The 26760-nt window shown below is 43.6% G+C and overlaps 1 protein-coding gene across 2 annotated transcripts; it reads left to right on the top strand.

The window, feature by feature from the left end:
• The first annotated feature begins 1888 nt into the window (after positions 1-1888).
• Positions 1889-26760, top strand: LOC113876040 (cationic amino acid transporter 3-like). Of its 2 annotated transcripts, XM_027514844.1 has the most exons (13): positions 1889-2026; positions 7711-7818; positions 9386-9781; positions 10743-10901; positions 11846-12023; positions 12228-12340; positions 12500-12722; positions 12894-13033; positions 13136-13238; positions 24707-24906; positions 25105-25271; positions 25543-25651; positions 25814-26760. In XM_027514844.1, the coding sequence occupies exons 3-13, from the start codon at positions 9412-9414 to the stop codon at positions 25909-25911; spliced, it is 1860 nt and encodes a 619-aa protein (XP_027370645.1). In that variant the 5' UTR covers positions 1889-2026; positions 7711-7818; positions 9386-9411; the 3' UTR covers positions 25912-26760. The 2 variants fall into 2 exon arrangements, with proteins under 2 accessions (XP_027370645.1, XP_027370646.1); XM_027514845.1 differs by lacking the exons at positions 1889-2026; positions 7711-7818 and having other exon boundaries at positions 9386-9800.

Raw genomic sequence — 26760 nt, 5'->3', positions numbered from 1 at the left:
GCTGTTTCTGAATGTATCACCCTCTCTGAGACTATAAAAGCTCTTGTGCTCTGCTCAGGTATGTCTGACTCTTTTCAAACCTATGGACTGTAGCCCACCAGGCTCCTCTGTCCATGGGATTCTCCAGGCAAGAATACTGGAGTGGGTTGCCATGCCCTCTCAGGGAATCTCCCAACCTAGGGTTTGAACCCAGGGCTTTTGCATCCAGGCAGATTCTTCAGTGTTTCAGCCACCAGGGAAACCCAAGGATACTGGAATGGGTAGCCTATTCCTTCTCCAGGTGATCTACCTGACCCAGAAACTGAAGTGCTATCTCCTGTACTGCGGGTGGAATCTTTACCAGTTGAACAACAGGGAAACCCACTGAAGCTGTTACTGTCTGCTTGTTGGGGTGGGCAGGGGAGTTGACCTTTGGCAGTAGTATAACCCTCCTCCCACCCATTGCTGGCATCCAAAATAAAGCAAACTTTCCTTCCACCAACCTGGCCTTCTTAATGGCTTTTGAGGAGCCAGCAGCCAGACTCTGCTTTTGGTTATGACACAACTGAACTAATTAGTTAAAGAGGGTTCAGTTAAGTTCAGTTCAGTTGCTCGGTCATGTCTGACTCTTTGTGACCCCATGAATCACAGCACACCAGGCCTCCCTGTCCATCACCAACTCCCAGAGTTCACCCAGACTCACGTCCATCGAGTCAGTGATGCCATCCAGCCATTTCATCCTCTGTCGTCGCCTTCTCCTCCTGCCTCCAATCCCTCCCAGCATCAGAGTCTCTTCCAATGAGTCAACTCTTCGCATGAGGTGGCCAAAGTACTGGAGTTTCAGCTTTAGCATCATTCCTTCCAAAGAAATCCCAGGTCTGATTTCCTTCAGAATGGACTGGTTGGATCTCCTTGCAGTCCAAGGGACTCTCAAGAGGCTTCTCCAATACCACAGTTCAAAGGCATCAATTCTTTGGTGCTCAGCTTTCTTCACGGTCCAACTCTTACATCCATACATTTCCACTGGAAAAACCATAGCCTTGACTAGACAAACGTTTGTTGACAAAGTAATGTCTCTGCTTTTCAATATGATATCTAGGTTGGTCATAACTTTCCTTCCAAGGAGTAAGTGTCTTTTAATTTCATGGCTGCAGTCACCATCTGCAGTGATTTTGGAGCCACCCAAAATAAACTCTGACACTGTTTCCACTGTTTCCCCATCTATTTCCCATGAAGTGGTGGGACCGGTTGCCATAATCTTCGTTTTCTGAATGTTGAATTTTAAGTCAACTTTTTCACTCTCCTCTTTCACCTTCATCAACAGGCTTTTTAGTTTCTCTTCACTTTCTGCCATAAGGGTGTTGTCATCTACATATCTGAGGTTATTGATATTTCTCCCGGCAATCTTGATTCCAGTTTGTGTTTCTTCCAGCCCAGCGTTTTCTCATGATGTACTCTACATATAAGTTAAATAAGCAGGGTGACAATATACAGCCTTGACATACTCCTTTTCCTATTTAGAACCAGTCTGTTGTTCCATTAAAATTGTCAATTTCCTGTTATTTGTACATTGTTGGTGGTTTATTCACTAAGACATGTCCGAGTCTTGCGATCCGATGCACTTTAGCTTGCCAGGCTCCTCTGTGTATGGGATTCTCCAGGGGAGAATACTAGAGTAGGTAGCCTATCCCTTCTGCAGAGGATCTTCTCAACCCAGGAATCGAACCTGGTATCCTGCATTGCAGGCAGATTCTTTACCGACTGAGCTATGAGGGAGATGTCATTTGTATGTTACCCCAGTTAAAAAACATCTTTGAAAATCCCGTGACGGTAACCACAGACATGTTAAGGGCTGACAGGAACTTTGCATAAGCTTCCGGTCCTCCCAGCCTCCTCCCCACCACAACTACCCAGGAGTTAAAGGTTGTCTTCTGTGCTCAGTGACTTCCCTCTTTGGTTTTTGGACAAACATCAGCTCCTGCCCTGCGCGCCTTAACTTCAGCCTCCCTGACTGACCCAGTGCTTCAGACTCTGCTCCAAGGATCCAGTAAGTCTCGGGTCACCCTCTTCTGTAGGAGACTGGGTGCTGAGTTCACATCCTCCCAAAGAGACCTCTGCAACCCCAGAGTGCAGAGGGGTCAGCCCGGGTCCAGCCTGAGGGTGGAGAGACCTGTTTTCCAGATGAAAGTAGAAGGAGCTGTGAGCTATTGTGTTTGTGTGAGAAGAGTAGGGGCTGCGAGAGATGGGATCTATGTCCAAAGGCTCTTCGACCGGTTTTAGTCTGGTGCTCACTCAACACTCAGATGACCCTCACATAGAGTTTGTGATTTGGGTACCACTGCCTTCAGTCTCCTGTCTCCTTTCTGCCCTCCATGTCTGCTGATGCCTCATCTAGGAGCTGAGCATTCTGCTGGGGATGACTCACTGGTGTTTCATGTTAAGTTACCTTGGAGTTGTGTACACTCAACAACTCTGTGAAGCTGGCTCTCCTGTTTATCACTGGCATCATTTTTTTTTTCTTAATTGTGGTAAAATATGCATAAATTTGCCATCTTCACCATTTTTAAATGAACGGTTCAGCAATATTGGGTAAATTTACACAGCTGTGACACTAATTTGCAGAACTCTTTTTGTCTTGTAAAACCGAAACCGGGTTCTCATTTAACAATGACTCCCTATTTTTCCTCTCACCCAGTCCCTAGTAAACCACCGATCTATTTCTGTCTGTGTAAATTTGACTATATCAGGTACTTCATTGAAGTGAACCATACAGTATTTGTCTTTTGGAGACTGCCTTTTTATCATTTAGCATATTGTTCTCAAGTCTCTTGTCCACTAGGGTATTGTCCCTGTTGTAGCATGGGTCAGAATTTCCTGTCTTTTTATTGCTGAATAATATTCCTCTGTCGGCACACATCACTTTCTAGTCATCCATTTTTCGTGGATGGCTGTTTGGGTTGCTTTCATCTTTCAGCTATTGTGAACAAAGCTGCTACAAACATGGGTGTGCAAATGTCTCCTGTGACCTCACTTTCAGTTCTTTTGAGTGTATTCTGAGAAGTGGGATTGCCCAACCATGATGGTAATTTCAGTTTTGGTTTTTTTGAGGAACCACCATACTTTATCCATAGCAACTGCACCATTTTATGTTCCTAACGAGAGGTCTCAAAGGTTCATCAGCAGTGTTTGACCGAGAAGGAAACACAGGTCCAGAGAAGTATATGACTTGTTCAAGGGCCGAGAGGTGTTCGTGGGGCCAAGATGCTAATCATAGCTTCCTGACTCTTTGAATGCTTTCCCTCAACCATAATGCTCAACTTGGACCTTAGAGTAACATGGACAGAAGCCCCCTGCCCTTAACTAGTGTTCACTGAGTCAGCCTAGCCTTGCAGAGCAGTGTAATGGGGAGACATTCTATGTCCCAAAGGATTGAAAACACAGTCTCTCGTTTCTGATTCAGAATGAAGATTAGTCCTCCCTCCCTCCAGGCACTTGGGAGGCCATCTGTTTTTCCTTTTTTTTATTTCCAAAAATTTAATAATACTTTATTTTTTAAATGTTTACAATTTTTTTTTTTTTTAGTTGGAGGATAATTGCTTTACAATGTTGTGCTGGTTTCTGTGTAAAACAAGGAGGCTCAGTCATAATTATGTGTATATGTCCCCATCCCTCTAGGTCAGCACGGAGCTCCAGACTGAGCTCCTCATGTTCTACAGCGGCTTCCACGAGCTATCTGTTTCACACATAATCGTGTATAAATGTCAGCGCTACTTTCTCAGTTCGTCCCACCCTCTCCTACCTCAACTGTGTCCACAAGTCTGTTCTTACATCCTTCCCTACAAATAGGTTCATCTGTCCTATTTTTTTAGATTCCATACATATTCATGATACACAATATGTGTTTTTCTCTTTCTGAGTTTTTTCACACTGTATAACAGACTCTAGTTTATTTATCTCACTACAAGTGACTCACATTCATTCTTTTTTATGGCTGAGTAATACTTCATTGTCTATATGTACCACATCTTCTTTATCCATTCATCTATCTATACACATCCAGGTTGCTTCCATGTCCTGCCTGTTGTAAACCGGGCTGCAAAGAACATTCATGTACATGTACCTTTGTGATTTGGTTTGATTTGACTTTGGTTTTCTCAGGGTTTATGCCCAGTAATGGGTTGCCGGGTCATACGGTAGTTTTATTCCTAGTTTGTTCAGGAACGTCCATCCTGTTCTCCATAATCACTGTGTCAGCTTACTTTCCCACCAACAGTGCAGAAGAGTTCCCTTCTCTCCACATCCTCTCCACCATTTATTGTTTGTAGATTTTCCAATTGTGACCATTCTGACATCTGTGAGGTGACAGCTCACTGACATGTGGACCCAGTGGGGGAAGGAGAAGGTTGAACAAACTGGGGGATTAGGATTGACATGCATACACTACATGTGCAAAACAGAAAGCTAATAGGAACCTGCAGAGAGCACAGGCACCTCAGCTTGCAGCTCTGTGATGCCCTAGAAGGTTGGGATGGGGGGTGGGGGATGGGGTGGGAGGGACTCCCAGCAGGTAGGGGATATATGTATACATATAGCTATTCACTGGGCTTCCTTCCCTTGTGGCTCAGCAGTAAAGGATCCACCTGCCAATGCAGGAGATGCCGGTTTGATCCCTGGGTTGGGAAGATTCCTTGGAAAAGGAAATAACAACCCAGTCCAGTATTCTTGCCTGGAGAATCCCATGGACAGAAGAGCCTGGTGGGCTACAGTTCATGGGGTGGCACAGAGTCAGACACAACTGAGCGACTGAACAGCGACAAAGCTGATTCACTTCTTTGTGTCATAGAAACTAACACAACATTGTAAAGCAATACACCCGTGGCTGACTCATGTCAATGTATGGCCAAAACCACTACAATATTGTAAAATAATTAGCCTCCAATTAAGATAAACAATTTTTTAAAAATTTAAAAATAGAACACTCAAATGAATAAAATCAGAAAGGAGATATTATAAATGGTACTTTAAATATAGAGTCTTATAAGAAACTACTATGAAAAACTATATGCCAACAAATTGGATAACCTAGAAGAAACAGATCAAATTTTTAGAAGCATCCAACATATCAAGACAAAGTCAGGCTAAAATAAACAATATGAATAACAAACAAGTAAGGAGGTAAAATCAGTGATCAGAAACCTCTCAGCACAAAAACAAGATAGTTTCACTGGCAAATTTTACAAAACATTTGATTTTTTAAGAACTGTTAAAATGTTGGCCACACTAGGTTTTAGTTGCTGCATGTAGGGTTTCTCTCTGGTTGTGGCGAGGGGGCTGCTCTTTGCTTTGGTGTGCATGCTTCTTGCGGTGGCTTCTCTTATTGTGGCGCACAGGCTCAGTAGTTGTGGAGCACAGGCTTAGTTGCTCCATGGCACGTGGGATCTTCCCAGACCAGGAATCGAATCTATGTACCCTGCATTAGCTGGTGGATTCTCATCCACTGTGCCACCAGGGAAGTCCAAAAAGTAAGAATATCAACAAACACGAAAAAACTACATTTATTTCTAGACTCCTTCCGTTTACAAGATAATGGAGAAAACTCGTGGTGTGTGTGTATGCGTGTTCCCGAGAGGGTCCCCTCATAATGGAAGAATCTTTGACGATACCATGATTGGGAATTTTTTCATCCTCTTCCCAGGTCACATGATTTTCTCTCGACTCCCCTGTGATTTAGTTTCCATTCTGTCAGGGTTAGCCTGGATTTGGTATTTGGATTGGTTTCCAAATGCAACCAAGAAAGGAAACCCACTGGTCTAAGGCACAGTGATGAATTCATGTCAAAAACAGGATGCACGGGGGAGGGGGCAGAAGGCAAGAGAGAAATAGAGTGAGATGAAAAAGTGTTTCCATCTGAGACAGAAGAGGCAGGAAGAGGAGGCACAGATGGGAGGACTAACATGCTGAAGACTGGGTTGGGGGCAGGGGCCAGGGTGGGGCAGGTTATCAACTGTGAATCACAGGTCACAGTGAACTCAACATCAGTGTAAAATATTCACATATAATGTAAACACAAAGTACCCAAACTCAGCGATGGTTATGGAATTGAGTAACAATTTCAGACACTTTTGGAAGTACATAAAAATGAAAAGATGTTAGTATTTGAGAGATAGAGGGCAGGGAAGTTAGGGGAGGGATAATGATCAGCACACTCACTTGGAAACACAGGGTAACTGTTGAATGAAAAAGGAAAAAGAACAGGAATGTGAGCGTACCTCTGACAGTTACCGCAGTCACCGTGAGATGAATTAAAAACATGGGAAATTATGTTGAAAAGATGAGAGGGTGGGGAGAAAGCAGCAGAGTTGGACCTGAGTGACTCTCATGAATCATAACAGGAAGAGACTGCCTGTCAGTTGGGGTTGTCTACTGGGCTTCCCTGGTGCATCAGTGGTAAAGAACCTGCCTGCCAAATCAGGAGACGTGGGTTTGACCCCTGGGACTGGAAGATCCCCTAAAGGAGGAAATAGCAACCCTCTCCAGTATTCTTGCCTGGGAAACCCCATGGACAGAGGAACTTGGCATGTTACAGTCCATGGGGCCACAAAACAGTCAGACATGACTGAGTGACTAAACAAGAAGAAAATTCTGTACAATGTGATATCAGACATGCCATTCTCATGGCTTAAGTCTCTGTCCTTACATTACTTTAAACTCTGTATGTTTTCTCCTATTAAATTACAGTTGTTTAAAAAGTCAGATTTTTAAAAAACCAATGTGGAATTTTTTTCAATATAAGATATGTGGGTTGGATTCCAAATGTCCTGCTGTTGTGAAAGGGGGGAGTGCTCCTTACTACTAAATCCCTAATGCCTATTTTAGATGTCTTATTTTTTAAAATTTAGACTCTCACTCATTGGCTGCTTCAATTTGAGCTATTTTCTTTTCATTTTATTGAAGTATAGTTGATTTACAGTGTTGAGATAATTTCTTCTGTACAGCAAAGTGACTCAAATATACATATATATTGATATATTCTTTTCAATGACATGTATCACAAGATATTGATTATAGTTCCCTGTGCTATACAGTAGGATCTTGTGTATCTATATAGAATAGTTTGCATGTGCTAATCCCAAACTCCCAATCCTTCCTTCTCCCTCTCCCTTGGCCATCATATGTCTGGTCTCTATGTCTGTGAGTCTCTTTCTGTCTCATAGATAGGTTCACTTGCATTGTATTTTAGATTCCACATATAAGTGATATCATATGGTATTGGTCTTTCTCTTTCTGACTTATTTCAGTAACTATGATAAGCTCTAGGTCCATACTGCTGCAAGTATCATTGTTACATTTTTCATGGCTGAGATACATTCCATTGTATGCATGTATGAATATATATGTATGTGTATATATATATATATATATATATATATATATATATATATATATATATTTGTTGTTGGTTAGTCACTCAGTTGTGTCTGGCTCTTTTGTGACCCCACGGACTATATCCTGCGAGGTTTCTCTGTCCATTGGATTACCCAGGTAAGAATACTGGAGTGGGTTGCCATTCTTTTCTCCAGGAGATCTTCCTGACCCAGAGATGGAACTGGGAACTAGTGCATTGCATGCAGATTCTTTACATCTGAGCCACCAGGGAAGCCCTCATCATATTGTAGAAGCATTTAAATTTATTGTTCTTGGGGCAGATAATCTTGTCCTCTATCCTCCTAGGTTCTCTGTCTAGAGCCTGCAAAGAAGACACAGGAAGGGTAGATGAACAGGAGAAAGAACTCCATCTACAACTAGCCTTCTGTTTACATTTCCTGAGGAATGAAGCAGGTGAGGTCCAGGCTAGGTGTTTACATTAGACTTCTGTTTGCACTTTGAGATGGAAATGCCAGGAACAGGGTAAATAGCTGGACTTTGCCTGCTGTGGACATGTTACTATAACAATCATGGCAGGGACAGAAAGGGGCTAAACCCTGTGTGTGTAAAAGATCAAGAGGTCACATATTTTCTATCTTTGGGGCACAACACATGTGCAGAAAGACTCTTTGGGGGGCAAAAAGGAGGTGGTGCCATCTTGTAATAGGTGATGTCCAGGCCCTCACAGGCCTGTGTGCTGGAATTCATCCAGAAAAATAGCTGCACACACCTGTCAGGGAGGATCCTAGGGCAGGTCAGGTGTGGAAAAAGAAACCAGGTAATTGGCCAAGGTAAACAAAGACGGGAGAACTGCCCTGCATAGGCGATTTAACAGTCTCTTTATGGGGCTCCTCCTCCTTCGGGGGGGACTCCCACAGCCTTTCTCTTGAGTGTGAGCTCTGCCTGGCTTCTGTCTTAACTAAACAAACTGTTCCTCTGTGTGCTCCTGCACGACTGTGCTGTGTCTCTAGTAATACACTTTTAACATATTTTTAGTTTTTACCTCCTGGAAAAATGCTTCTTCTTCTTCTTCTTTTTTTTAAACTCTGTACTAGAACCAGGAGAACCTTGTTTCTAGTTTCTAGCCCCCAATGTACTGGCGACTAGGGGTCCTGGTTTTCATACAGCATACTAGAGCCCAATTCTTGGGCAGAGAACTAAGCCAGCACTCCCGGCTCTCTCTCTCCGAGATCATTTGGGGCTGAAACCCAGGATTTCAAGGTAAACTGCCGGTCTCCCCAAACTGCTGGCTGGAGACTTCTGACTCTCTCTCTCTTGCAGGAGGACTTGCTCTCACTCTCTGCTCTGTTCTCTTTCTAAGACCTGCAGGGGTTAATCTAGGTCTGCTCAATGAAGGAGCCCCAGTTATCTTTTTCTTGCCCCTTTCCCCATTTCTCCCATTCTGCCTAAATGACAATCCCCAGCCTGTCCCTCACCCAAGCAGAGCTTCCTCATCAACTTTGGGAGAACCATGCCTGGAATCAAGGCACATCACCTACCACCACAGCCAGCAAATTGCTCCCACTCTGTTGTAGCTGTTGTTTAGTCACTAAGTCACGTGCAACTCTTTGCAACCCTGTGGACTGTTGCCTACCAGGCTCCTCTGTCCATGGGATTCTCCAGGCAAGGATACTAGAGTGGGTTTCCATTCCCTTCTCCAGGGCATCTTCCCCACCCAGGGATCGAATCTGTGTCTCCTGCACTGCAGGTGGATTCTTTACTGCCTGAGCCCGCAGGGAAGCTCAACCCGGGAGGATTCCCTTCAAAAGCCAGATGGGCCAAGAAAAGGAAAACTCGGGTTTGCTTTAACAATGTCTGGCCTTTATTTAAATTGGGAATTGGGAAGTGGCCTAAAACTTGGGTGTCTAGATTATAATGCTATCTTACAATTAGATCTTTGTTGTCCCCAATTGAGAAAATGGCCCAAGGGCCAAGGGCGGGTGGACCTTGCTGATGGCTTCGTGTCTTGTTTCCTGAGCAGATCACAGCTTCTCAACTCTATCCGGGATGCAGTGTCAGGATCTCCACCACTTCGGTCAGAAGCTGGTCCGCAGGCGGCTCCTGGAGCCCACCGAGGATTCTGAGAGTCCCATGGCTCCTCTGAACCCCATGAAGCTGGTGGCCTTCGGTGTGGCCAGCACTCTGGGGGCTGGCGTGTACATCCTGGTGGGAGAAGTGGCCATGTTCATCGCTGGACCAGCGATTGTCATCTCCTTCTTGGTGGCCGCTGTGTCTTCTGTGTTGTCTGGGCTCTGCTATGCCGAATTTGGGACACGGGTCTCATGGACCGGTTCTGCGTATCTCTACAGCTACATCAGTGTGGGAGAACTGTGGGCTTTCATCACTGCCTGGAACCTCATACTGTCCTATGTCGTTGGTGAGGGCATGGATGGCGGGTAGGTGTGGGGCTGAAGTTCTGGAGACCAGGAGCAGGCATTTGGGTCTTCGGTCGTGCACGAGAACTGTGTCATCCACTCTGTGAGGAGAGGAGGGAAATAACGTCAGGAAAAGTCCACAACTTCATTCTTCTCAGCTCTCCCCTGCTGTCCTTAAATGATGGACCAAGAATCGAGAGGAAAGGGCACTGTTGGGAGGCATGGCCCTCAGGCTTATCCCCTCACCATACTGAAGTCTCTGTTTAGCGGTTGCCTTCATAGAGTTCCATTAGCATTTGAACTAAAATTTTAATCCTTATCGCCCAGACATCTTGCTCCTTTGATCTCCCACTGACATTAAATAGTTAACCTATTTTAGAATTATCTGGGTCTATTTCCCCCACCCCATGAAAAGAAGCTCTCTGAGATTTGGTATTTTGTATTTTTTTCACAACATACATGACTTTGTATATTTGTTGTTGTTGTTCCATCACTAAACTGTGTCCAATTCTTTGCAACCCCATGGGCTACCGCTCACCAGGCTCCTCTGTCCTCCACTCTCTCCTGGAATTTGCTCAAACTCGTGTTCACTGAGTCAGTGATGCTGTCCAACCATCTCATCCTCTGCCACTCCCTTCTTCTTTTACCTTCAATCTTTCCCATGTTGGACACCTTCTGACATGGGGGCCTCCTCTTTGGGGCGTCATAACTTTCTGCCTTTTCATGCTGTCCATGGGGTCCTCCTGGCAAGAATACTGGAGTGGGTTGCCATTTCCTTCTCCAGTGGCCCATGCTTTGTCAGAACTCTTCACTGTGACCCGTCCGTCTTGAGTGGTCCTGCATAGCATGATTGAGCTATGCTAGCCCTTCACCATGACAAGGCTGTATCCCTGAAGGGTTCTTGGTTTCTACGAGGGTGCAATTTATATTTGTCAATGAATGTTCCTTCTCATTCTGCTGCAGTCACGGGCAGCGTGGCCAGGGCCTGGAGCATCGCCTTTGACAGCCTGATTGGGAACCACATCTTTCAGGCCTTAGAGGGAACTTTCTCTCCATATATGCCCTACTATCTGGCCAAGTACCCGGACTTTGTCGCCCTATCCCTGGTGCTGTTGCTTACAGGTGAGACAGGGGTCCAAGTTAGGATGGGAAAACTGGGATGTGGGGCAGTGGGGGAACTAGGGTGGGAAAGGCGTGAGGTGGAGGAACTGTGGGAACTAGAAATTAGGGTCTGTGATACGAAAGCAAGAAGTCAAGATGTAGAGCATTGTTTCCCACCCTTGGCATTACTGACCTTCCAGGCTGAAACAGCCTTTGGTGTTGGGGCGTGATGCAGGCACTGCAGGATTTTCTTAATCAATCACTGTCAGGTGTGTAGCATCTTTGGACTTCATTCACTAAACACCTGTGATTCATATTTCCCAAATGTGACAATCGGGATGTCTCCAGACATTGCCAAATGTCCCTTGGGGACCCAAATCACCCCCAGCTGAGAATCATTTACTTAGAGTGACAAGTTTCTTCCTCTCTACTGAGACTTTTTTCAATTGGGAGGAAATTAACATAGCATAAAATTAGCCATTTTATTATTTTTCCTTAGCCTTATTGATATATAATTGACATACAACATTATGTAAGCTGAAGGTGAACATCATGATGCTTTGATAGATGTGTATATTATGTGACTGGAGTAGGAAATGGCAACCCACTCCAGTAATCTTGCCTGGAAAATTCCATGGACAGAGGAGCCTGGCAGGCCACAGTCCATGGGTCAAGGTGTCGGACACGACTGAGTGACTGAGCCCATATTATATGATAATGGCCACAGTAAGAAACTAACCATGTTAAAGTATGCAATTCAGTGGTACTTAGGGCATTCAAGACATATAACAATCACCTTCATCTAGCTTCAAACATCTTCATTATAGCAAAATGAAACCCAGTAAGACAGACTATCCATCTTAATCTCACAGCCCCCTAACCTCTGGCAACTACTAGTCTGCTTTCTATGTCTATGGATTTGATTTGGCTATCTTGGAATGTCTCATATTCCATCTTTCCCACAGGAGTACTGGTTCTGGGAGTTCGTGAGTCAGTCCTGGTTGGAAAAATATCCACAGGCATCAACCTTTTGGTTCTCAGCTTCATCATCCTGTCTGGCTTCATTAAGGGAGACCTGCACAACTGGAAGCTCACTGAACAGGACTATACATTGAACACGTCTGAATCCAGTGACATCTATAGGTCAGGAGGGTGCTCCTGGTCCTTGTCATGCTTGTTGGGGCTGGTGCAAAGCTGGGAATCTGGCGAGGACTAAAGAGATCTGGGCTGGTGGATCTGGATAACGAGGTCCTGGAGCCCAGGGCTGGTGGCATTAACTGTGAAGTCCTGTAGAGATGACTGAACGCACCTCTCTCATGGTCTTTCTTGCCTCTTCTCTCACTGTAGCTTGGGCCCTCTAGGTTCTGGAGGGTTTGTGCCCTTCGACTATGATGGAATTCTCCATGGAGCAGCTCTATGTTTCTACTCGTTTGTGGGTTTTGATGACATTGTCACGAAAGGTAACTGGGTCCTTGTGTGTCCCATCAGGGGATTGGGCTGCCCTTGGGCATAGGGGTTGATAGAAGATTTTGAAAACCTTTTGAAAGTTCAAGAGGAAAGTGGATTTTGTGCTGTGCCATCAGTGTTTTCCTAACCCGAGATGTTCACCCACCCTGCAGGGGAAGAAGCCCCAAATCCTCATCGCTCCATCCCCATCAGCATCATGTCCACGGTCTTCATCTGCTTTTTGGCATATTTTGGTGTCTCAGCGACTCTCACCCTCATGGTGCCCTACTACCAGATTCAGTCTGACAGCCCCTTTCCGCAAGCTTTCCTCCATGTTGGGTGGGGTCCTGCCAGATATGTCGTGGCTGTTGGCATCCTCTGTTTTCTTTTATACAGGTCAGTGTCAAGGCCTTCTCTCCATGAACTGTTCAGATGCTCAGGTGTTTCAGCCCTGGGGATTGAGACAAGAGAGGGAAAGACCCCTGACCCCATGTAGACTAGAGAGCCAGAGCCCTGGTCTCTCCTCCTTCTCAACATTCCCACCTGTGTTCCCACCATCCCTTCCAGACTGCAGAGCTCCTTGTTCCCCGTGCCTCAGGTGATCCAGGAAATGGCAGAGGACGGGCTCCTTTTCCGAGGACTTGCCCAGACCCATGCCCGCACGAAGACCCCCATCATGGCCACCGTGTCCTCTGGAATTCTTGCAGGTGAGCAACAGAACCCACTCCTCCTTTGATCCCATTCCTTATCTGGGTATGTCCAGTGGTTTCTCACTGCCGACCCCCACCTCGTTTGTGCCCTCATTCTAGGGATCATGGCATTGCTCTTTGAGTTCAGTAATCTGGTGGAGCTCATGTCGATTGGACACCTGCTGGTTTACTCCTTGGTTGCGTTTTTTGTCCTTGTCCTCAGGTGAGATTCCACTGTACCCTGACTGGGGCACGTACGTTCCTAAAGACTCAGTGGCAGTTCATCGTCTTCAAGTTTTTTTTTTTTTTTAATTGGAGGCTAATTACTTTACAATATTGGACTGGTTTTTGCCATACATTGACATGAATCAGCCAAGTTTACACATATTCCCTATCCTGAACACCACTCCCACCTCCCGCCCCATCCCATCCCTCTGGGTCATCCCAGTGCACCAGCCCTGAGCACCCTATCTCATGCATCGAACCTGGACTGGTGATCTGTTTCACATATGATAATGTACGTGTTTCAATGCTATTCTCTCAGATCATCCCACTCTTGTCTTCTCCCACAGAGTCCAAAAGACTCTGCTATACATCTGTGTCTCTTTTGCTGTCTCTCATATAGGGTTATTGTTACCATCTTTCTAAATTCCATATATATGTATTAGTATACTGTATTGCTGTTTTTCTTTCTGCCTTACCTCACTCTGTATAATAGGCTCCAGCTTCATCCACCTCATTAGAACTGATTCAAATGTATTCTTTTCAATGGCTGCATAATATTCCATTGTGTATATGTACCAAAGCATTCTTATATATTTGTCTGCTGATGGACATCTAGGTTGCTTCCATGTCCTGGCTATTATAAACAGTGTTGTGATGAACATTGGGGTACATGTGTCTCTTTCAATTCTGATTTCCCCAGTGTGTATGCCCAGCAGTGGGATTGCTGGGTCCTATGGCAGTTCAATTTCCAGGGTTTTAATGAATCTCCACACTGTTCTCCATAGTAGCTGTACTAGTTTGCATTCCCCCCAACAGTGTAAGAGGGTTCCCTTTTCTCCACATCCTCTCCAGCATTTATTGTTTGTGGATTTTTGAATAGCAGCCATTCTGACCAGCGTGAGTTGGTACCTCATTGTGGTTTTGATTTGCATTTCTCTGATAATAAGTGATGTTGAGCATCTTTTCATGTGTTTGTTAGCCATCTGTATGTCTTCTTTGGAGAAATGTCTGTTTAGTTTTTTGACCCATTTTTTGATTGGGCCATTTATTTTTCTGGAATTGAGCTGCAGGAGCTGCTTGTACATTTTTGAGATTAATTCTTTGTCAGTTGCTTTGTTTGCTATTCTTTTCCCCAATTCTGAAAGCTGTCTTTCACCTTGCTTATGGTTTCCTTTGTTGTGCAAAAACTTTTCAGTTTAATTAGGTTTCATTTGTTTATGTTTCCTTTTATTTCCATTACTTTGGGAGGTGGGTCATAGAGGATCCTGCTGTGATTTTTGTTGGAGAGTGTTTTGCCTATGTTTTCCTCTAGGAGTTTTATATTTTCTAGTCTTACATTTAGATCTTTAATCCATTTTGAGTTTATTTTTGTGTATGGTCTTAGAAAGTGTTCTAATTTCATTCTTTTTTTTAAAATTTTATTTTATTTTTAAACTTTACAATATTGTATTAGTTTTGCCAAATATCAAAATGAATCTGCCACAGGTATACCTGTGTTCCCCATCCTGAACCTTCCTCCCTCCCCATACCCTCCCTCTGGGTCGTCCCAGTGCACCAGCCCCAAGCATCCAGTATCGTGCATCAAACCTGGACTGGCGACTCGTTTCATACATGATATTCTATATGTTTCAATGCCATTCTCCCAAATCTCCCCACCCTCTCCCTCTCCCACAGAGTCCATAAGACTGATATATACATCAGTGTCTCTTTTGCTGTCTCGTACACAGGGTTATTGTTACCATCTTTCTAAATTCCATTTATATGAGTTAGTATACTGTATTGATGTTTTTCTTTCTGGCTTACTTCACTCTGTATAATAGGTTCCAGTTTCATCCACCTCATTAGAACTGATTCAAATGTATTCTTTTTACGCCAGTCAGAATGGCTGCTATCCAAAATTCTACAAGCAATAAATGCTGGAGAGGGTGTGGAGAAAAGGGAACCCTCTTACACTGTTGGTGGGAATGCAAACTAGTACAGCCACTATGGAGAACAGTGTGGAGATTCCTTAAAAAACTGGAAATAGAACTGCCTTATGGTCCAGCAATCCCACTGCTGGGCATACACACTGAGGAAACCAGAAGGGAAAGAGACACGTGTACCCCAATGTTCATCGCAGCACTGTTTATAATAGCCAGGACATGGAAGCAACCTAGATGCCCATCAGCAGAGGAATGGATAAGAAAGCTGTGGTACATATACACAATGGAGTATTACTCAGCCATTAATTTCATTCTTTTACTAGTGGTTGACCAGTTTTCCCAGCACCACTTGTTAAAGAGATCATATTTCCTCCATTGTATATTCTTGCCTCCTTTGTCAAAGATAAGCTGTCCATAGGTGTGTGGATTTATCTCCGGGCTTTCCATTTTGTTCCATTGATCTATATTTCTGTCTTTGTGCCAGTACCATACTGTCTTGATGACTGTAGCTTTGTAGTATAGTCTGATGTCAGGCAGGTTGATTCCTCCAGTTCCGTTCTTCTTTCTGAGGATGGCTTTGGCTATTCGAGGTTTTTGTATTTCCAAAAAATTGTGAAATTATTTGTTCTAGTTCTGTGAAATAACTGTTGGTAGCTTGAAAGGGATTGCATTGAATCTATAGATTGCTTTGGGTAGTATACTCATTTTCACTATATTTATTCTTGCAATCTATGAACATGGTATATTTTTCCATCTATTTATGTCCTCTTTGATTTCTTTCATTGGTGTTTTATGGTTTTCTATATATAGGTCTTTTGTTTCTTTAGGTAGATACATTCCTAAGTATTTTATTCTTTTCGTTGCAATGGTGAATGGAATTGTTTCCTTAATTTCTCTTTCTGTTTTCTCATTGTTAGTGTATAGGAATGCAAGGAATTTCTGTGTGTTAATTTTATATCCTGCAACTTTACTATAGTCATTGATTAGCTCCAGTAATTTTCTGGTAGAGTCTTTAGGGTTTTCTATGTGGAGGATCATGTTATCTGCAAACAGTGAGAGTTTTAATTGTGAAATTGTGAAATTATTTGTTCTAGTTCTGTGAAATAACTGTTGGTAGCTTGATAGGGATTGCATTGAATCTATAGATTGTTTAGTGTAGTATACTCATTTTCACTATATTTATTCTTGCAATCTATGAACATGGTATATTTTTCCATCTATTTATGTCCTGTTTGATTTCTTTCATTGGTGTTTTATGGTTTTCTATATATAGGTCTTTTGTTTCTTTAGGTAGATACATTCCTAAGTATTTTATTCTTTTCGTTGCAATGGTGAATGGAATTGTTTCCTTAATTTCTCTTTCTGTTTTCTCATTGTTAGTGTATAGGAATGCAAGGAATTTCTGTGTGTTAATTTTATATCCTGCAACTTTACTATAGTCATTGATTAGCTCCAGTAATTTTCTGGTAGAGTCTTTAGGGTTTTCTATGTGGAGGATCATGTCATCTGCAAACAATGAGAGTTTTAATTCTTCTTTTCCAATCTGGATTTCTTTTATTTCTTTTTCTGCTCTAATTGCCTTGGCCAAAACTTCCAAAACTATGTTGAATAGTAGTGGTGAGAATGGGCACCCTTGCCATGTTCCTGACTTTAGGGGAAATGCTTTTAATTTTTCCCCATTGAGGATAATGTTTGCTTTGGGTTTGTCATATATACCTTTTATGATGTTGAGGTATGCACCTTCTCTTCCTGTTTTCTGGAGAGTTTTTTTTTTTTTTTTTTTTTAATCATAAATGGATGTTGAATTTTGTCAAAGGCTTTCTCTGCATCTGTTGAGAGAATCATATGGTTTTTATCTTTTAATTTGTAATGTGGTGTATTTCATTGATTGATTTGTGGATATTAAAGAATGCTTGCATTCTTGGTATAAAGCCCACTTGGTCATGGTGTATGATCTTTTAAATATGTTGTTAGATTCTGTTTGCTAGCATTTTGTTAAGGATTTTTACATCTATATTAATCAGTGATATTGGCCTGCAGTTTTCTTTTTTGTGGCATCTTTGTCTGATTTTGGTATTAGGGTGATGTTGGCCTCATAGAATGACTTTGGCAGTTTACCTTCCTCTGCAATTTTCTGGAAGAGTTTGAGTAGGATAGGTGTTGCTGCTGCTTCTGCTGCTGCTAAGTTGCTTCAGTCGTGTCCAACTCTGTGCGACCCATAGACGACAGCCCACTAGGCTCCTCTGTCCCTGGGATTCTCCAGGCAAGAATTCTGGAGTGGGTTGCCATTTCCTTCTTCAATGAATGAAAGTGAAAAGTGAAAGTGAAGTCGGTCAGTCGTGCCCGACTCCTAGCGACCCCATGGACTTCAGCCTACCAGGCTTCTCCGTCCATGGGATTTTCCAGGCAAGAGTACTGGAGTGGGGTGCCATTGCCTTCTCCAAGGATAGGTGTTAGCTCTTCTTTAAATTTTTGGTAGAATTCAGCTGTGAAGCCATCTGGGCTTTTGTTTGCTGGAAGATTTCTGATTATAGTTTCGATTTCCGTGCTTGTGATGGGTCTGTTAAGATTTTCTATTTCTTTCTGGTTCACTTTTGGAAAGTTATACTTTTCTAAGAATTTGCCCATTTCTTCCATGCTGTCCATCTTATTGGCATATAATTGCTGATAGTAGTCTCTTATGATCCTTTATATTTCTGTATTGTCTGTAGCGATTTCTCCATTTTCATTTCTAATTGTGTTGATTTGATTCTTCTCTCTTTGTTTCTTGATGAGTCTGGCTAATATTTTGTCAATGTTATTTATCTTCTCAAAGAAGCAGCTTTTAGCTTTATTGATTTTGGCTATGATCTCCTTTGTTTCTTTTGCATTTATTTCTGCCCTAATTTTTAAGATGTCTTTCATTCTACTAACCCTGGAGTTCTTAATTTCTTCCTTTTCTAGTTGCTTTAGGTGTAGAGTTAGGTTATTTATTTGACTTTTTTCTTGTGTCTTGAGGTGAGCCTGTCTTGCTATGACCCTTCCCCTTAGCACTGCTTTTACAGTGTCCCATAGGTTTGGGGTTGTTGTGATTTCATTTTCATTCATTTCTATGCATATTTGATTTCTTTTTTTATTTTTTCTATGATTTGTTTGTTATTCAGAAGTGTATTGTTTAGCCTCTGTATGTTGGAATTAAAAAAAATTTTTTTTCCTGTAATTGACATCTAATCTTACTGTATTGTGGTCAGAAAAGATGCATAGAATTATTTCAATTTTTTTGAATTTACCAGGGCTAGATTTATGGCCCAGGATGTGATCTATCCTCAAGAAGGTTCCGTGTGAACTTGAGAAAAGGGTGAAATTCATTGTTTTGGGGTGAAATGTCCTATAGATATCAATTAGGCCTAACTAGTCCATTGTGTTATTTAAGTCTGTGTTTCCTTGTTAATTTTCTGTTTAGTTGATCTATCCCACATAGATCAACTCTATCCCACAATAATAGTGGGTGAGTGGGGTATTAAGGTGTGAGTGGGGTATTAAGGCCTCCCACTATTATTGTGTTAGTGTTAATTTCCCCTTTCATGCTTGTTAGCATTTGCATTACATATTGCGGTGAGCCTATGTTGGATGCATATATATTTATAATTGTTATATCTTCTTCTTGCATTGACCCTTTGATCATTATGTAGTGTCCTTCTTTGTCTCTTTTCACAGCCTTTTTTAAAGTCTTTTTTATCTGATATGAATATCACTACTCCTGCTTTTTGTTGTTAGTTTCCATTTACGTGAAATATCTTTTTCCAGCCCTTCGCTTTCAGCCTGTATGTGTCCCTTGTTTTTAGGTGCGTCTATTGTAGACAGCATATATAGGGGTCTTCTTTTTGTATCCATTCAGCCAGTCTTTGTCTTTTGCCTGGGGCATTCAACCCATTTACATTTAGGGTAATTATTGATAAGTATGATCCCGTTGCCATTTACTTTGTTGTTTTGGGTTTGAGTTTATAAACCGTTTCTGTGTTTCCTGTCTAGAGAAGATCCTTTAGCATTTGTTGAAGAGCTGGTTTGGTGGTGCTGAATTTCTCAGCTTTTGCTTGTGTGTAAAGCTTTTGATTTCTCCTTCATATTTGAATGAGATCCTTGCTGGGTACAGTCATCTGGGTTGTAGGTTTTTCTCTTTCATCAGTTTAAGTATGCCCTGCCATTCCCTTCTGGCCTGAAGAGTTTCTATTGAAAGATCAGCCGTTATTGTTATGGGAATCCCCTTGTGTGTTATTTGTTGTTTTTTCCTTACTGCTTTTGATATTTATTTTTTGTGTTTGATCTTTGTTAATTTGATTAGTATGTGTCTTGGGGTGTTTCACCTTGGGTTTATCCTCTTTGAGACTCTCTGGGTTTCTTGGACTTGGGTGACTACTTCTTTCTCCATTTTAGGGACGTTTTCAACTATTATCTCTTTAAGTATTTTCTCACGGCCTTTCTTTTTGTCTTCTTCTTCTGGGACTCCCATCATTCGACTGTTAGGGACTTTCACATTGTCCCAGAGGTCCCTGAGGTTGTCCTCATTTCTTTTAATTCTTTTTTCCTCTGTGCTTCATTTATTTCTACCATTCTATCTTCTACCTCACTTATCCTATCTTCTGCCTCGGTTAAACTACTGTTGGTTCCCTCCAGAGTTGTTTTTAATCTCATTTATTGCATTATTCATTATTGATTGACTCATATTTCTTTCAGGTTCTTGTTAAACATTTCTTGCATCTTCTCAATCCTGTCTCCAGGCTACTTATCTGTAACACCATTTTGTTTTCAGGATTTTGGCTCATTTTCACTATCACTTTTCTGAATTCTTTTTCAGGTAAACTCCCTATTTCCTCCTCTTTGGTTTGGTTTGGTGGGCTTTAATCATGTTCCTTTACCTGCTGAGTATTCTCTGCCTTTTCATCTTATTTAGATTGCTGTGTTTGGGGTGGCCTTTCTGCATTCTGGCAGTTTGTTGTTCTCCTTTATTGTGGAGGTTCCTCTCTGTGGGTAGGGTTGGACGGGCAGCTTGTCAAGGTTTCCTGGTTAGGGAAGCTTGTGTCAGTGTTCTGGTGGGTGGAGCTGGATTTCTTCTGTCTGGAGTGTAATGAAGTGTCCAGTAGTGAGTTTTGAGATGTCTATGGGTTTGGTGTGACTTTGGGCAGCCTGTACACCTATGCTCAGGGCTATGTTTCTGCATTGCTGGAGAATGTGCATGGTATGTATGCTCTGGAACTTTTTGGCTCTTGGGTGGTGCTTGGTTTCAGTGTAGGTATGGAGGCTTTTGGATGATCTCTTATCAATGAATGTTCCCTGGAGTCAGGAGTTCTCTGGTGTTCTCAGGTTTGGGGCTTAAGCCTCCTGCCTCTGGTTTTCAGTCTTATTCTTACAGTAGCCTCAAGACTTCTCCATCCATACAGCACTGATGATAAAACTTCTAGGTTAACGGTGAAAAGATTCTCCACAGTGAGGGACACCCAGAGAGGTTCACAGAGTTACATGGAGAAGAGAAGAGGGAGGACGGAGATAGAGGTGACCAGGAGGAGAAGAGGGGGAATCAAAAGGGGAGAGAGCAAGCTAGCCAGTAAACAATTCCCTATGTGTTCTCCACAGTCTGGAACCCTCAGAGAGGTTCACAGAGTTACACAGAGAAGAGAAGAGGGAGGAAGGAGATAGAGGTGACAAGAAGGAGAAGAGGGGGAATCAGAAGGGGAGAGAGCTATCTAGCCAGTATCAATTCCCCATGTGCTCTCCACATTCCTGAAATGTGAAGTCAAGTGGGTCTTAGGAAGCATCACTACGAACAAAGCTAGTGGAGATGATGGAATTCTAGTTGAGCTATTCCAAATCTTGAAAGATGATGCTGTGAAAGTGCTGCACGCAATATGCCAGCACATTTGGAAAACTCAGCAGTGGCCACAGGACTGGAAATGCTCAGTTTCCATTCCAATTCCAAAGAAAGGCAATGCCAAAGAATGCTCAAACTACCGCACAATTGCACTCATCTCGCATGCTAGTAAAATAATGCTCAAAATTCTCCAAGCCAGGCTTCAGCAATGTGTGAATAATGAACTTCCTGATGTTCAAGCTGGTTTTAGGAAAGGCAGAGGAACCAGAGATGAAATTGGCAACATCTGCTGGATCATGGAAAAAGCAAGAGAGTTCCAGAAAAGCATTTATTTCTGATTTATTGACTATGCCAAAGCCTTTGACTGTGTGCATCAGAATAAACTGGAAAATTCTGAAAGAGATGGGAATACCAGACCACCTGATCTGCCTCTTGAGAAATTTGTATGCAGGTCAGGAAGCAACAGTTAGAACTGGACATGGAACAACAGACTGGTTCCAAATATGAAAAGGAGTTCGTCAAGGCTGTATATTGTCACCCTGTTTATTTAACTTATATGCAGAGTACATCATGAGAAACGCTGGACTGGAAGAAAACAAGCTGGAATCAAGATTGCCAGGAGAAATATCAATAATCTCAGATATGCAGATGACACCACTGTTATGGCAGAAAGTGAAGAGGAACTAAAAAGCCTCTTGATGAAAGTGAAAGTGGAGAGTGAAAAAGTTGGCTTAAAGCTCAACATTCAGAAAACGAAGATCATGGCATCCGGTCCCATCACTTCATGGGAAGTAGATGGGGAAACAGTGAAAACAGTGTCAGACTTTATTTTTCTGGGTTCCAAAATCACTACAGATGGTGACTGCAGCCATGAAATTAAAAGACGCTTACTCCTTGGAAGGAAATTTATGACCAACCTAGATAGCATATTCAAAAGCAGAGATATTACTTTGTCAACAAAAGTTCGTCTAGTCAAGGCTATGGTTTTTCCTGTGGTCATGTATGGATGTGAGAGTTGGACTGTGAAGAAGGCTGAGCGCAAAAGAATTGATGCTTTTGAAGTGTGGTATTGGAGAAGACTCTTGAGAATCCCTTGGACTGCAAGGAGATCCAACCAGTCCATTCTGAAGGAGATCAGCCCTGGGATTTATTTGGAGGGAATGATGCTAAAGCTGAAAGTCCAGTACTTTGGCTACCTCATGTGAAGAGTTGACTCATTGGAAAAGACTCTGATGCTGGGAGGGATTGGGGGCAGGAGGAGAAGGGGACGACAGAGGATGAGGTGGCTGGATGGCATCACTGACTCGATGGACGTGAGTCTGAGTGAACTCTGGGAGTTGGTGATGGACAGGGAGGCCTGGCGTGCTGTGATTCATGGGGTCGCAAAGAGTCAGACACGACTGAGCGACTGATCTGGTCTGATGTGCTCTCCACAGTCTCGAACCCTCAGAGAGGTTCATGGAGTTACATAAAGAAGAGGAGAGGGAGGAAGGAAATAGAGGTGAGCAGGAGGAGAAAGGGGGGAATCAAAAGGAGAGAGATAGATCTAGGCCGTATTCTGTTCCCTAAGTGTTCTCAACAGCCTGGAACACACACAGAGATTTACAGAGTTCGTGTGAGGAGAGAAACGGGAGAGAGGAGATAGAGGTGACCTGGGCTAGAAAAAGGAGAGTCAAAAGGGGGAGAGAGTGATCAAGCCAGTAATCACACTCCTAAGTAAAAATCTTTACTGAATATTGGATTCTTAAATGTACAAAATTGATAACAAATACCATAAAGCAAAGATTAAAAAGCTAGAGTAGAGGTTAGACTCTCAAAAATACAGTATTATTTTTTAAAAATCACAAAATGTATGAGAAACATATATGAAGTTTGCTTTAAAAATAGGGTCTTTTTTTGCAATGTAATAGTTGCTTATAAAAATAAAAATTAAAGGAGTAATAGAGGAATTTAAAAAATGAAAAAAAAATTAATTAAAAAAATGATAATAGTAATAGTAAAAATATATGTTGGAGTTTCTCTGGAGCTGTTGTGGGCAGTGTGGGGTCAGTTCAGTTCCAGATAGTTCCTTGTTCCAGCTTATACTTCTCAAGATGTATAGGCCCCTTCCAGTGTAGTCGGTGTTAACTACAGGGATTTTAATCTGTTGCACCTGTCACTTCCAAAGCGGTTCCCTGTGTTTATTTGGCTTCTTGTGTTTGCAGGTCTCTTCAGTGTGTAATATCTGACCTGACACAAGGGGGCGAAGGTGGTCTCTTGTTTAGGCTCACTTGTTCAGTCGTGCTGTGGGGAGGGAGGAACACTGCAAACAAATATCCCTGGCCTGTGTGGGAAGTGCTCACAGTGTCTCAGCCACACTGGGTTTGCCCCTGCTCACGGCGTGTGTGCTTTCCCAGTCTACACTGCTCAGGCTTTAGGTTGCTGTGCAGGGAGCGGGCCCTGGGTTGCATGCACTTCCCAGGTCTAAGCTGCTCAGGTTCAGCTTCTCAGGTACTCCATAAAGGCACAGACTTGGTTGGGCCCGCGTTTTGTGCCCATCCGTGATCCGAGCAGCTCAGGTGACCAGGTGCTTGGCGAGCGCACTCTCCTAGGGTGTGGTGCATCTTATCACCTCCCAGGTCCTAGCTTCTCTGTTTCTGGGGCACACCCGTCTCCGGTGTGCAGTGTGTCTTTTCTGGGGAGCTGATCTCTGGCTGCAACCCTCCTGGCGGATGTTAACCTCGGAGAATCTCAGGAAGTCTTGGTTAGAAACTGGAAGCCTTTTCGCAGTTTGGTAGGGGATGCCCTCTCTGGGGCTGAGATTGCCTCTTTCCGGCTCTGGCTGCCCCCCACCTGCCTCCAGCTGGGGATGGCCGGATCCGCAGCCAGCTAGCTCTCCTCTGGTATTCGTTCAGTCCTTTGTTCTGTGAGCAGGCCGGCAGTGCCTTAGGTTCGGGCTTTTCGCAGGATATTCTCTCTCTATCCCTTTTTCCCTCTCTCTCTCTCTGGCTATCCCACAGTTTAGGTTAGTATCTCATGTTAGCTCCCTCAGATTGCCCTCAAGGCATTCAGGCCTGGTCCTTACCCTAAACAATGCAGCCTGCTCCTCCCCATTCACTGCCACACACACCCCCCTGCCCCCGCCCCTCGCTGGTGGCGGAGGAAAGCATCTGGGGTACTTCTCCGCTGGGAGTTGCCATTAGGGACATAACATGTGGGTTTTATTTATTTTTCCTTTAGGTTTTGTTGCCCTCTGAGATTCCAAACCTCCCCCACAGACCCACCGGTGAGAGGGTTTCCTGGTGTTTGGAAACTTCTCTTTTAAGAATCCCTTCCTGGGGCAGATCTCTGTCCCTAACTATTTTGTCTCTCTTTTTATCTTTTATATTTGGTCCTACTTCCCTTTGAAGACAATGGGCTGCTTTTCTGGGTGGCTGATGTCCTCTGCCAGCGTTCAGAATTTGTTTTGTGGAGTGTGCTCAGTATTCAAATGTTCTTTCAGTGAATTTGTGGCAGAGAAAGTGGTCTCCCCATCCTATTCCTCTGCCATCTTGGCCTCATCCCACCCCCCCCCAACCCCCCACCCCTAGCCCCGACCGGCCACCTCCTTTGGCCTTCTAAACTCCTGCTCTGCCTAAGGCAGGAAAGTGGTGCATTAGGATGCCTGTTTTTGAATGAGTAGGGACTGCTGTTAATATTCCTATAATATCTCGAATTCAGGTACCAGCCAGACTGCAATTTAAGCAAGAATGAGAAAATTGAAGACAAAATTCAGATGAAGCCTCTAGTCAAGGAAAATCCTTTGGACTCTGAACCTGAAGCGGGAAGCTCAAAGACTCTAAAGAGTCTGTGGTTGCCTGTCAGCACCACCCCCACCCAGAAATCTGCCCAGATTGTCTATGGATGTGCCTTCCTGCTTGGTGAGCACTGGGAAGTCTCTTTGGTCATATTTTGAACTTGACAGGACAGAGTGAGTGTGTGTATTTTATCAGTGGAGGAGTCTAGAAGATATGATGGCCTTTCCTGATATTGGTGGTTTCAGGGAGGGATGTTACCCGAGATCCTGACGTCTTTGTTTTCTGGGTCCAGCCTGTTCTTCTCCTCCTTGATCCTTGCAGTTCTTCTGCTGACCATCCTGAGCCTGATCCTGGTCCAGTGGCCCAGCCAGGTGTTCTCTGGAGACCCCGTGCTCACAACAGTGGCTGTGCTGCTGCTGCTGCTCACCACTGGGATCACGGTCATCATCTGGAGGCAGCCCCAGGACCCCTCTCCTCTTCCATTCAAAGTAAGTGAGCTCATGTGTCCAAAGTGTCCACCTTTGGTGAATGAAGTCTGTGTCCTTTGATGGCAAAATATCCTTTCCTGTACAGGGAATGAGGGGAGTTACTGAAACCAATGGACTCTTCCCTGATCCACACTCGGGGCTTTGTGTACACAGTCTCAGTAAGCACTGAGTGCAAAGCCTGAGGAGGACAGGAGTCTCCCACCCACGTGGGGTAGGGTCTCCCTTTCAGACATCTGGACTGTGTTCAGTGATGAACTGACTCTGCCCACAGGTCCCTGCTCTGCCTGTCCTCCCACTGCTCAGCATCTTCGTGAATGTTTACCTGATGATGCAGACGACCTCTGGGACCTGGGCCCTGTTTGGCATCTGGAATGCCTTTGGTAAGTTGCTTTCTGGAATAAAGAGGTTTCTTGAATGACTGAACCCAGCATCTTCCTACGATTTCTCCCCACACTGTATCAGATGCCATAGAAGGTCTACTGGGCATTTGTAAATGAGGTGAGCGCCTACATTTCCTTCTTATCGTCTCATTTCCCTACTAGGATTTCTCATATACTTTGGATATGGGATCCAACACAGCCTGGCAGGGAACAATCATCAACAGCCACCAGCCACCAGCCTCCACCTCCCAGACTCTTGACAAAAACATCCCTGGTGCTGAGTCATCTTAACCACAGGAGGTAGATGCTGCCTGGAATCCCTCCATGCCCTGGAGGATCTGCTGGTTCAAGGGACACTGTGAGCCTCGGTGGAGTGTGAAGGTGGAGGCATGTAAAGCCTGTATTTGTTGCTTGTGGAGAAAGTGACTGGACCATTGTGCAATTTTCGGTAAACTTTTAAAAGCATACTATACATACTTGTAAGTGCATACTTCATAAGTGTGCAGCAAGATGAATTTTCACAAACAAAGTACCACAATGTAAGCAGCAACTAGAAGAAGAAATAAATTATTATGGGCACATTAGAAACACCTTCTTGTACTTATTTTTAACAAGAACACAGAGACTGCCCCATTGGAAGGAAACTCAGGTGAGGATGAATTATATGAAGAGTTATACTCCACGGACTTCCCTGGCAGTCCAGTGGCTAAGACTCCACGCTCCCAGTGCAGAGAGCATGGGTTCAACCCCTGGTAGGGGAACAATGCACTGCATGCCCAATGGTGTAGCCAAAAAAAAAAAAAAAATTGGTTTAAGAATGACTGACTTCCTCCCCACGCTTACCCTTATTAAAATGCAGGTGGACCATACAAGCAAGAGAATCTCCAATTGCAGGTGGGTCACTCGAGCAAGACAGTGTACTGGAGAAAAGAGGAAGTCAGCAGGCTTGCAGCAATGGAAAAATGATCGTGACTTCCTCCCTTAATGATTAACTGAGATTGTTTCCCTTTAAAGATGGTCATGACTGAGCAGAACTCTGATGGATGCAAGTCCACTTTTTCCTCAGATCACTGGCTTTTCGGAATAAAGCATCTTTCTTCTCAATGAAA

The sequence above is a fragment of the Bos indicus x Bos taurus genome, chromosome 18, assembly GCF_003369695.1.
Source record: "Bos indicus x Bos taurus breed Angus x Brahman F1 hybrid chromosome 18, Bos_hybrid_MaternalHap_v2.0, whole genome shotgun sequence".
Classification (NCBI taxonomy): Eukaryota; Metazoa; Chordata; class Mammalia; order Artiodactyla; family Bovidae; genus Bos; species Bos indicus x Bos taurus.
Note: the sequence above shows the minus strand (reverse complement) of the source record. Positions and strands in the feature narration are given on the sequence as shown.